Source organism: Bubalus kerabau, chromosome 18, assembly GCF_029407905.1.
Source record: "Bubalus kerabau isolate K-KA32 ecotype Philippines breed swamp buffalo chromosome 18, PCC_UOA_SB_1v2, whole genome shotgun sequence".
NCBI lineage: Eukaryota > Metazoa > Chordata > Mammalia > Artiodactyla > Bovidae > Bubalus > Bubalus kerabau.
The window spans coordinates 18,652,237-18,664,981 of NC_073641.1; the positions used below are offsets into that span (position 1 = coordinate 18,652,237).

General features: G+C 36.9%; 1 protein-coding gene and 1 non-coding gene across 4 annotated transcripts in view; one reads left to right on the forward strand and one right to left on the reverse strand.

Moving 5' to 3' along the window:
• IPO11 (importin 11) overlaps nucleotides 1-12,745 on the reverse strand; it is a 201,395-nt gene that overhangs the window by 23,953 nt on the left and 164,697 nt on the right. The window contains exons 28-30 of one of the 3 annotated variants that reach the window (XM_055555038.1): nucleotides 11,672-11,767; nucleotides 3,976-4,060; nucleotides 2,791-2,812 (exon numbers count right to left, since the gene is read on the reverse strand). In XM_055555038.1, coding sequence (XP_055411013.1) covers nucleotides 2,791-2,812; nucleotides 3,976-4,060; nucleotides 11,672-11,767 — 203 coding nt within the window. Of the gene's footprint in view, nucleotides 1-2,740; nucleotides 2,813-3,975; nucleotides 4,061-11,671; nucleotides 11,768-12,745 lie in introns of all 3 variants that reach the window. The other 2 variants (XM_055555040.1, XM_055555039.1) reach the window with 2 other exon arrangements.
• LOC129633497 (U6 spliceosomal RNA) lies at nucleotides 1,599-1,700 on the forward strand. The gene has a single exon (XR_008705080.1). It is a non-coding gene; the product is annotated as a U6 spliceosomal RNA (small nuclear RNA).

Sequence of the window (12,745 nt, forward strand, 5' to 3'; positions counted from 1 at the left end):
GCATAGTTTTAATAACGTTCAACTTATTTACACCTCATTATCAATTAAAGTATCTATTAAGTATACATAAAACTAGATTATTTTTATAGAAACTGATTATAAAAATATTTCTAGGGCTTAAACTGAGAAACATTTAACAGGAAAGAATGATCAAAACAGCTCTACTTACTATATCAAATGTTACATTAACAATGCTTTCTTAGGTACCATAAAGTTGCTGGAAAGCATTAATGTGCTCAAAACTTCAATTTGAGAAGTTTAAACTTATAAGTGGCTTGTATGTCACATTTCACAAAAAAGAAATTACAAACAACTTAAAATGTTAATGCGTTAGCTAAATTCTTTATAGAAGAGAGATCATGAAACCACTGTCCTACTACGGAAGCACACAGGGCAGAGAGGAAACTTAGAAAGGAAATGAAACGCCTGGGCCACGTTCAAGCTTCTCAGAATTAGTTCCCCCAAAACAGAAAGTACAGAGGGAGCTGGATTAAAAAAGCACATAATCGAAAGTCTGGAAAGCTTAATAGCTTTTCTGAATGGAAATTTCATCCTTATTTAAGATGAAATATAGAGAATCTTCATAAACTTACGGACAATCGTTTGGCACATTTGATATAATACTAATTATCCATCTTTCTGAATTACAATCACCATCGCTTTGCTCTATCAAAGCAGCTACTGAAGTGAAGACACCACATTTCAGGGACCACTTTAAGGCAACAGTGACGGTAAATCAAACATTCAATTACGCAATCTTGGAATCAAGCAGCTACACTTTTTCTTCTGAGTATATAAAAAAATTCCATTTTAAAATGAAGATAATCTTTGATGCTAGATTGGTTTTTCTTTTGAACAGTAATTCATAATCATCTACCAGCAAATACTACCCTTTGAAATTACAACCAAGATACATGTAGTTAGTTCTCAAAAAATTTCTAATGTTAAAAACATCACAGTACAAGAAAGATGATATAATTATGGGAAAAAATACATACTTTATTCTTGTATGTAAAACCTTGACGATACACTGAAACTAATTTTGTTTGTTACTGAAAAGTTATTGAAAAATTAGCCCTGTATTCATAATTGTATTTATTCAAGGCTAAGATACAAAACCCCCACACTGATCATAAATGCTATGATATTAACAGCATAAGACTAAGCTTTAAGTCTAAGGCACTAGAAATCTTAATAGAGATGACAATGTAAATCTACATCCAATAGCTACTGTGAAGACTAATTTCAAATAAAATCACTTTAACAAATACAAGTTGTTCTATAAATCAATACTACCTAAAATAAAACAATAATGATAAAATAATGAGCTCTCAAATAAAATTTAGGATATAACAAAACTGAATCAAAAACCTTTAAGGGTTATTTCTAAAACTCTGTTCTTATACTGCTCTTTGAGATAATATTTCATTTACATTCAAAATAAAGTTAGAATTGAAATGACTACCCTATGATGTTATGAAGCACTCTATATGTAATAAAAAACAGACCTCAGCAGATCAATATGCAAAAAGTAGATCTAACCAGATTAAGCATGTTATTAAAGTATACAAAAAGCTGATGACTAAAAGGAACCAGGAGTGCTCGCTTCGGCAGCACATATACTAAAATTGGAACGATACAGAGAAGATTAGCATGGCCCCTGTGCATCACTCATTATCAGAGAAATGCAAATCAAAACCACTATGAGGTACCATTTCACGCCAGTCTGAATGGCTGCGATCCAAAAGTCTACAAGTAATAAATGCTGGAGAGGGTGTGGAGAAAAGGGAACCCTCTTACACTGTTGGTGGGAATGCAAACTAGTACAGCCACTATGGAGAACAGTGTGGAGATTCCTTAAAAGCTGGAAATAGAACTGCCTTATGATCCAGCAATCCCACTGCTGGGCATACACACTGAGGAAACCAGAAGGGAAAGAGACACGTGTACACCAATGTTCATCGCAGCACTGTTTATAATAGCCAAGACATGGAAGCAACCTAGACGTCCATCAGCAGATGAATGGATAAGAATGCTGTGGTACATATACACAATGGAGTATTACTCAGCCATTAAAAAGAATACATTTGAATCAGTTCTAATGAGGTGGATGAAACTGGAGCCTAATATACAGAGTGAAGTAAGCCAGAAAGAAAAACACCAATACAGTATACTAACGCATATATATGGAATTGAGAAAGATGGTAACAATAACCCTGTATACGAGACAGCAAAAGAGACACAGATGTATAGAACAGTCTTTTGGACTCTGTGGGAGAGGGAGAGGGTGGGATGATTTGGGAGAATGGCATTGAAATATGTATAATATCATATATGAAACGAGTCACCAGTCCAGGTTCGATGCACGATACTGGTTACTTGGGGCTGGTGCACTGGGACGACCCAGAGGGATGGTATGGGGAGGGAGGAGGGAGGAGGGTTCAGGATGGGGAGCACATGTATACCTGTGGCGGATTCATTTCGATATATGGCAAAACCAATACAATATTGTAAAGTTAAAAAATAAAATAAAATTTAAAAAATAAAAGAAACCAGGATACCTATCATTCATTTACAAGTACAGAATCTTATTAAGAAAAATGCTATCATATTTTTCTACAACATCAATGATATATTCAAAGTTTAAAAAAGCAAGAGGAAAGATAAAGTATTATGTTGTAGCAAAAGGCTGTCATCATTCTAAATGCAGAAAATAACATTATTCATGTATTTAGGATACCACTTAGCAGTCTCATTTCACAGGAGAATTATTTCCAGAGGTACACTCACAACTGAAAACTTCACTGGGATTCTATATATTGGGGAAGGAAAGGAACAGTATTAAGAGCTAAAACACACACACACACACACACAAATAATTTTTTAGCTCACTGCCCTTGGAATTTGCTAATCCAATTTCCCCCTCATTTCTCAGAAGAGAAAACAGTTCTCAAGAGAAAGTGTGACTTGCTCAAGGTCATAATTTAACACCATAAACAGGACCAGAATTCAGGTTTTACAAATTCTTGAATATTGTCCTTTCTTCTACACTAGTGCTAGGGAGATGACACCTAGCATAAAAACAGAATAAAATGGATTAAACTCAAACACAGTTTCAAAGAAAGCTGTCAGAACAGTGCAGTATCAGCTATACACTGAGGATGAAACCCTTGAGGATTAATGTGGGATAATTCAGGAGGTGAATATCACAAGTAGACTAAAATAATGATACCCAACATTAACTATTAGGTGCTCAGCATTATCTCATGATCATTTTATATATTAATTAATTTATTCTACTTTTGAGGTAGATAGTGGTGGTGTTCTCAACTGCAAATGAAGACAGAAGGCACAATGAAGTTAATCTCTGGTAAGGTCAGGAGACTAGAGCAGATTCCAAGAGAAAAAGGAGAAAAAAATTATTTATGTACCTATTTTAAATTCATGTGTCAAAGTATTTACAAATTTATGACTATAAATAACTTTTCTTATCGGATTCTTGTAGTAAGAGTTATGGCTTTCAAAACAATCTAGCAATTAATTTAAAGGCATTCTTATAAAGACTTATATTTCAAAACACAATTCATTACAAGATCCATGAACTAACAGGGAAAAAGGAAATGTTAATAACTCTCAAAGCAGAAGAATGAGCATTACAATTTAAGTAAGGTTTGAGGGTCACGTGGTTCTTGTAAGTAAAGGAGTAAGTCCTCTGCTAAGACAAGAAACAATGAATTTCAGATCAAGAGTTAAACTCAACTTCCTGCACTAGGAATACAATTTATCTGTTTTAGAAGTATACCCAAAACTTCAAAATCAGTTATTTTACATTGATTCTGCAACAAGGGATGGACTAATGGATGGACAGATGGATTGACAGATGGAAGAACGGACCACCAAGTATCTTCAAAATCTCCAGAATATAATGATGATATGTGATTTCCCCAGATTTTAGAAGCTACTTTTGTAACTTACCATCTTTTTCCTCTTATCCTGTTCTGTGGGTGGTTCTTCATCTTCTGTTACTTTTGGTTCTTCAAGATGAGACATTAACATACAGCTGCAATTAAAAAAAAAAAAAGTTTTAAATAAAAAAAGTCTATAACATACCTTTTGCATTGAGCATTTTGCTTGAATATTTAGGTAATAAATCATAAGAAATTTATTTATAGGAAATTTTTGAACCATAAACCACTTAACAAAAGCAAGGTGTACCTTTTATAATCTTTCTAAAAATGATACTTACAAAACACTTAAAATTAATACTTTTTCTTTTACCATTAATCTTCATATGTCTAGATTATTGTATATATTTCATAATAGTAACAATAATTTAAACAGTAACATCTTTAAAGCACTATTAATTATGTAACAATCTACTTTGTGTTCCAAATGACGTTACAATGCTATGAAGAACTTGTCCCTGATAGCACTGCAGGAGAGTTACAGACCATTTTATTTTGATTATCTGCATCACTGCTCTTTACATTAGCAGAGATAAGATAGCTTCCTATTCAGGCAACACTGGCTCCAGGGAGACAAGATGAATGCTGCCTAGTGAATCGAGTGAAAAGAATGAACGTTACTGTCCCTAATTTAGAACAGACTTCTATAATTTATCAGAGTCATTAAGTTCTTAACCAATAAAAAGCTGTGGCAAAGAAAGCTTGCTTTCTGTTATGTTTTGTAGCAAGTATACATGAAGGGCATTTCTTGACTTAGCTATATAAATAACCATCGATTTAGGGTTAGGGACAAGTGCTAAAACCAGAAACTTGATCAGACTCACTCTTGTAGGGCACATGAATGTCCTTTTCTTCTTATCCCCGATCATTAAAAAATTCATTTTTGAAACAACTATCTCTGACCCAGTCAGTCCACCTGATAGAATCAAATACTAAGAACCTTAAACTGGAAATCGGAAACCCTGAAAAACAGCAAGAGCTCAATCTCTAACTCACTTCATGGCTTTACTCTTTTGGAGCTGCAATGCTTTTGTCCACCATGATGTACAGTTGACTCTTCAACAACACGAGTTTGAACTGCAGGAGTCTAATTATACATGGATTTTTTTCCCTATAATAAATACTATCGGGGACTTCCCTGGTGGTCCAGTGATTAGGAATCTGCCTGCAAATGCAGGGGACATAGGTTTGATCCCAGATCCGGAAAGATCACACATGCCACAGAGCAACTAAGGCAATACCCCACAACTGAACCTGTGCTCTAGAGCCCGCAAGCTGCAACTACCGAGCCCATATGCTGCAACTGCTGAAGCCCAGGCACTCAAGAGCCCACGCTCCACAGCAAGAGAAGCCCACACACAGCAATGAAGAGCAGTCCCCTCACTACAACTAAAGAAAGCCTGCATGCACCAATAAGGACCCAGCACAGCCAAAAGTAATTAATTTAAAAAATACTACAGTATTACACAACCACGGTTGGTTGAATCTGAGGACATGGAACCAGACGACTGTCGGTGAAGATGGCTAACTATAAGGTTTACTTGGGTTTTCACATTCACAGAGGGTGGATGCCCCTAACCCCTGCATTGTTCAATGGTCAACTACTTGGCCAAATAACTCAAGCACAAAGGTGTAAAATTATGACATTATCTCAACTCCAAAGGTATTTAATAAAGTGAAAAGTCTAGGAAAAGTTTCGATTCTAGTTTGTATTAGAAATAAATAATAAGATGGACCTCCTTCACATTAGCCCTCTGAAGTATGCAGCAGACTTGAATTTTAATTGTGATGAATCTGGATCTCCATGGAAGTAAGTTTTATACTGTATCAAATTCTTTCACTACATTTCAAAAATCTGTTAACTTACTTGTACAGTGGAAAGCTCCCTGTTCCCCCTTCCCTAAAGATTTATTAATAATAAAGTATACTCTGGATATAAATATACACATTTTTGTCAGAGGGTGGGATATTTGTACTTTGAAATTCTGAAAATTGCATTCATTTGGGTCTCTGAAAGGTGGAAAGTGAAAAAAAATTTGAAAAACCCAAAGCTGAAATTTTCTCCTGCAGGAAAATCTTCAAGTAAAAATCAAATCTAATTTTGCTGACAAAGATTAAAGATAGGAAATCATGTTTTACACAAAAAGCAAGGTGAACGTTAATAGAATTTTACTAAGCTAAAAGATGTGGGCTGTGAGTGCAATAAAAGCAATTGTAATAAAATTATAATAACAACAGCTTAAAATAGGGACAGCTAACATATAAACATAGGCAGCCACCCCTCACATTCTACACTCATTCACTAAATACATCCAGGCACTCTAGCTGGCTAACTCAGAATCTTTCCCAACAAGAAACCAACCAGCCAAACACAACCAACAGTATTAGCATGCAATATGAAATTATTATTTCTGGCTTAAAGCTACAACTTTTATTTAATCTATAGAAACCCACTTTTTAAGGAGATTAGAAAACTAGAACTGATGCTATTCCATTGATCTCTCCAGTGGACACTTAGGTCGCCTGTATAATTGTCCTCCTTCCCAACTGAGCCCTGAACTTGTCAGTTATCCTCCTGTTCCATGCACACCATATGCTTCAGAAAAAGCTGATCTGAGCCCCAGCGCTGGTGGCTCAGTAAGCAATTAAGGAAATCCTATTCCCCTGGTCAATGACTGCTTTCAACATGAGTATGTTTAAGAAATTCTAGCCAATTAGATATGGAGAGAAATCTGATGAAATGACTTCTAGGACAGTGTCCTATGATGTTAAAATGACACAAGGAAAAAGATGACTACTCGTCTGGCACTGGCAGTGTCATGAACTGTAGTGTCGAGAACTACTTTTTGACAATGAGGGTAAGTAGCCTGCACATGAAGTTCATGTGTTGAGGGGACGGGGTAGGAAGAACTGGGTCTTTACGGTATTGTGTGGTCACGAATACCTAATCCAAGAGCCTCCCACTCACATCCATGCATGCTAAGTCACTTTAGCCGTGTCAGACTCTTTGTGATCCTATGGACCGTAGCCTGCCAGACTCCTCTGTCCATGGGATTCTCCAGTCATGAATACTGGAGTGGGTTGTCATGCCCTCCTACAGGGGATCTTCCCAACCTAGGGATCAAACCTGCATCTCTTAGGTCTCCTGCATTGGGAGGTGGGTTCTTTACCACTAGCACCACCTGGGAAACCCTCTCTCACCTGCAATTGCTTTTTTATTGTTAAAGTCAGCTGACTCAGGGGTTTCTCTTACTTGCAGCTGAAAATCCTTTTACAGTCCCTTATATAAGTATCAGAAAAATATCTTACCAAAAATTCACTTCTGGATTCAGGGCAAGAAACAGTCTCCCTCTCTTGATACACCTACTTCCTTCTACACGATACCAGGAACCATGTAATTCCAAATGCTTTTCTTTGCCCTGGTAGTTAGTAAAGTCAAGGCTGTTTTACACCTGGATGGCATGTTTCTCCATTCAAGGTTTCCTGTTTAAATTCCTTCAACCCCAAATTAATAGTTTTCAGTCACAAAGAGCACGTGCTTTACTTATTATTCATTGCCTCAAATCCTCTTATGACCACTAAATTGAATATATGCAACTAACCATTGTACGAACAAAGCTAGTAGAGGTGATGGAATTCCAGTTGAGCTATTTCAAATCCTGAAAGATGATGCTGTGAAAGTGCTACACTCAATATGCCAGCAAATTTGGAAAACTCCGCAGTGGCCACAGGACTGGAAAAGGTCAGTTTTCATTCCTATCCCAAAGAAAGGCAATGCCAAAGAATGCTCAAACTACCGCACAATTGCACGCATCTCACAGGCTAGTAAAGTAATGCTCAAAATTCTCCAAGCCAGGCTTCAGCAATACGTGAACCATGAACTTCCAGATGTTCAAGCTGGTTTTAGAAAAGGTAGAGGAATCAGAGACCAAATTGCCACCATCCGCTGGATCATCGAAAAAGCAAAAGAGTTCCAAAAAAACATCTATTTCTGCTTTATTGACTATGCCAAAGCCTTGGACTGTGTGGATCACAATAAACTGTGGAAAATTCTGAAAGAGATGGGAATACCAGATCCCCTGACCTGCCTCTTGAGAAACCTATATGCAGGTCAGAAGCAACAGTTAGAACTGGACATGGAACAACAGACTGGTTCCAAATAGGAAAAGGAGTACGTCAAGGCTGTATATTGTCACCCTGCTTATTTAACTTATATGCAGAGTACATCATGAAAAACATTGGGCTGGAGGAAGCACAAGCTGGAATCAAGATTGCTGGGAGAAATATCAATCACCTCAGATATGCAGATGACACCACCCTTATGGCAGAAAGTGAAGAGGAACTAAAGAGCCTCTTGATGAAAGTGAAAGAGGAGAGTGAAAAAGTTGGCTTAAAGCTCAACATTCAGAAAACTAAGATCATGGCATCCGGTCCCATCACTTCATGGGAAATAGATGGGGAAACAGTGGAAGCAGTGTCAGACTTTATTTTTTGGGGCTCCAAAATCACTGCAATGGTGATTGCAGCCATGAAATTAAAAGACGCTTACTCCTTGGAAGGAAAGTTATGACCAACCTAGATAGCATATTCAAAAGCAGAGACGTTACTTTGCCAACAAAGGTTCGTCTAGTCAAGGCTATGGTTTTTCCAGTGGTTATGTATGGATGTGAGAGTTGGACTGTGAAGAGAGCTGAGCACCAAAGAACTGATGCTTTTGAACTGTGGTGTTGGAGAAGACTCTTGAGAGTCCCTTGGACTGTAAGGAGATCCAACCAGTCCATCCTAAAGGAGATCAGTCCTGGGTGTTCATTGGAAGGACTGATGCTAAAGCTGAAACTCCAATACTTTGGCCACCTCATGTGAAGAATTGACTCATTGGAAAAGACTCTGATGCTGGGAAGGATTGCGGGCAGGAGGAGAAGGGGATGACAGAGCATGAGATGGCTGGATGGCATCACCGACTCGATGGATGCGAGTTTGAGTGAACTCTGGGAGTTGGTGATGGACAGGGAGGCCTGGCGTGCTGCAGTTCATGGGGTCACAGAGTCAGACACGACTAAGCGACTGAACTGAACTGAACTGAACTGAACAGTTGTATGTTTGTAGTATAGACAAAGTGCCGTGAAGGAACAGAAAGTGAAAGTGTCAGTCGCTCCTGCGAGCCCTGTCTGACTCTTTGTGACCCCATGAACTGTAGCCCGCCAGGCTCCTCTCTCCATGGGATTTCCCAGCCAAGAATAGTGGTGTGAGTAGCCATGCCCTTCTCCAGAGAATCTTCCCAACCCAGGGATCGAACCCAGGTTTCCTACACTGCAGGCAGATTCTTTTCCATCGGAGCCACCAAGAAGCAGAGAAGGAAGCAATGAATTTTTACTGAGATTATGGAAAGGAATCTAGAAGGAGGTATTTGCTACACAGGGCAATGCTGAGGGCATGACCTGCCAAGGAGAAGAAATGTTGCGAGTCAAAGGAAATGGCACATTTGGGAAAGGGGAAAGAATTTAGAGAGGAAGAGAAAAGGCCAATTAATATAAACTGAAGATCAGCAAAGAACAGTGTCCCATCAACTTCATGCTAAACAAAACTGGACTTCTAATTTTAAGAAGTGGAGCAGAATGGATCAGAAGGATTAACTGGAGAGAGGCGTCAAGGAGGTCACTGAGACCAACACAAGTTAGGATAATACAGAGGGGATAAGTCAGAGTCAAGGAACCAAGGCTGCTTCGGATATTCTCTATTCCATTACGAAAAGCTGTCTGGTGAGTCAATATATCAAGAGGGGGTTAAATGCTTATAAAAGCCTACATTTTATTTTTGTTTCTAAAAAAATTACATCCTTGATGGCAATATGTTTTGTACTCTAACTATAAAACCACAACTTATGAGTCTCTTTTCTTCCTTATTCCCAAATTTAGCAACAGGTTGTCAACCTCATTTCTCAATATGCCTAAAAACAATGCATTATTTAAGGAAAAAAAGGGAATCCAGTCTAAACAAAGACAAGCAGAAGGCAAATTATAAGCATCATTGATATATTTTCCTGGTTTAATAAAGTAAGAGCTCTATTAACTAAAAAGAAACTCATGCAAAAAGATGAAACTAAAAGATAAACTAAACACAAAACATTAACTCAAAATGAATCAAAGACTTGAACTTAAGACCTGAAACAATAAAACTCCGACAAGAAAACACAGTGGTTAGCTCCTTCACACTGGTCTTGGTGATGATTTTTTATATCTGCTCTGAAAACAAAGGCAACAAAAACAAACATGTGGGGCTACATCAAACCAAAGACTTCTGTACAGCAAAGGAAGCCTCCAACAGAAGGAAAAGGCAACTTAATGAAAGAAAGTATTTACAAATCATGCATTTGATAAGGTCCAAAATATATCAACTGATTCAACTCAATACCAAAAAATCAAACAATCTGATTAAAAAACAGTCAGTGGATCTGCACAGACATTTTTCCAAATTAGACATACAGATGGCCAACAGACACAGGAAAGATCTCAACATCATCGATCACCAGGGAGATGGAAACCCAAACCACAATATCATATCACACCTGTTAGAATGGCCATCCTCAAGCCAGGAAAACAGGCTAAATACATTACTGAGGAGAAGTCAGGCAGTCTGGAATCTCATGAAGCCTTCCTTATCATTATGAAATATTCCCTTTATTAATATCAGTATTAAGAGGAAAGGTGTGATAATTCTACTATGAAATGATATGATGATTAAAAATTTTATTCAAATTAACAGATAAATGTGAGATTATCAGCATTCCTGATAACATGATTTTAACTAAGCTCCTGAAGAATACAGTTGACCTTTGAACAACACAGATTTGAACTGTGTAGATTTTTTTCAATAAACATATAACATATAACAGTGCTACACATATTACAGTACTACACGATCTGTGCTTCGTTGAATCCACAGATACAGAATTTCAGACATAGAGGGTCAACTGTACAGTTATATTTGGAGTTTCAACTGTGAAGAGGGTTGGAGCCCCAAACCCCCGTCCACCCTGTACAAGGATCAACTGAAATTTTACTACTGTCTTTTGGAACTAGTCAAGTACCATGTGACCCTCTACTATCTTAGAGGAGCCAGTGATGCTTCAACCAGTCAAACACAAATATAGGATGCTAATCCACGCCCCTTTTTCTCCATAACTTGCCTGAAGGGCAAGGGAACACTGTTAGTGGAAAAAAAGAACATATTCAAAATATTTTGAAAGACAAGGTCAGGCGTATTCAAGGTGGTATGCCTAGTGGGATGGGGTGGGAGGTGGGAGCGGGGTTCAAGGACAGGACATACATATACCTGTGGCTGATTCATGTTGATGTATGTAGAAACCAACACAATACTGTAAAGCAAGTATCCTCAATTAAAAATAATTTAAAAATCTTAAAAAGGGAATTTATATGACAAACTACACTTGCAATATTTTTTTAAAACCTAATGTCAAGACATAAAATGATTGACTAGACCAAAGAACCCCAATTCAAAATTTCACTATAAAAAATTTAGCTTATCTCAGGATGAAACAATATTACAAGCAAAATAACAAAAGTTTTCTTTTATAAAGACAAAATTTAAAAGCTGCCATACGATGCTTATATGGTTATGATAAAAAATAACGTAGGGTATAATTAATTACTGAAGTTCAAGTGCAATTAATTAAATGATACACCTACTCTTTGTAAGTTCCCGTTTCAGGATCTTCAGTCATGACGTCATGTAGGCCCTCCACTGAGATGTTTATAATACCACAGAATTTATCCTGGATAACACTAGAATACAAGAAGAGCAAAACATGTTGAAATGGATTATTTCAACAGACAATTGCTTTTTTCCCTCCCTAACTATCCTCTTGAACATGAAGATAAATTTTAGTGTGAAAGTATAAAGGAAACTTTCAAAATATATTTCTTAAAGCAGAAATACTTTTACCAGTATGCTTAAATACTTACGTGGGTAGATTAGATGTGAAAGAAATACTTTAACATTCTTTATTATAATAGTCTTATGTTAATGTTATAATTAAAAAGATAAAGGTACAAAATGTTGAAGCCATAGACTGTGAAAAAATATCTGTAAAACAAACATCTGAGGAAGATCCTGGCTCTGAAAACTCAGACAACAAATAACTCAATTTAAAAAACGGGGCAAATATTTGAACAGATACTTCCCCAAGTAAGACATACAGATGGCATATGAGCACTTGAAAAAATGCTCAATATCATTCATTAGTCATCAAAGGAAATGCAAATTAAAGCTGTAATGAGATTTTAATAAAAAGTAAAACGATGAAGACTGACAATACCAAGTGCTGGCAAGAGTGAGAAATAATAGGACCTCTCATACAGTGCCAGTAAGAATAAACATCCACTTTGGAAAAAAACATTCACAACTTTTATAAAGTTAAACATTCCATACATGTAAGCAATCTCATTCCTAGGTATTTACCCAAGACCAAAACAAGTATTCTCAGAACTGTATGTGAATATTTATAGTAGCTTTATTCATAACCCCAAACTACAAATGATCCGAATGTCCACCAAGTAACAAATGGATAAACTGTGGGTCACTTGTCCAACAGAACAATCAGCAATAAAAGGAAACAAACTAGAGATACATGCAACAAGTTGGAAAAAAATCTCAAAAAACATTATGCTAAGAAAAACAGATTTGAAAGGCTATATACTGCATAACTTCATTTATGTATGTGACTTTCTGGAAAGGCAAAATTACTTCATCAGTGGTTGTCA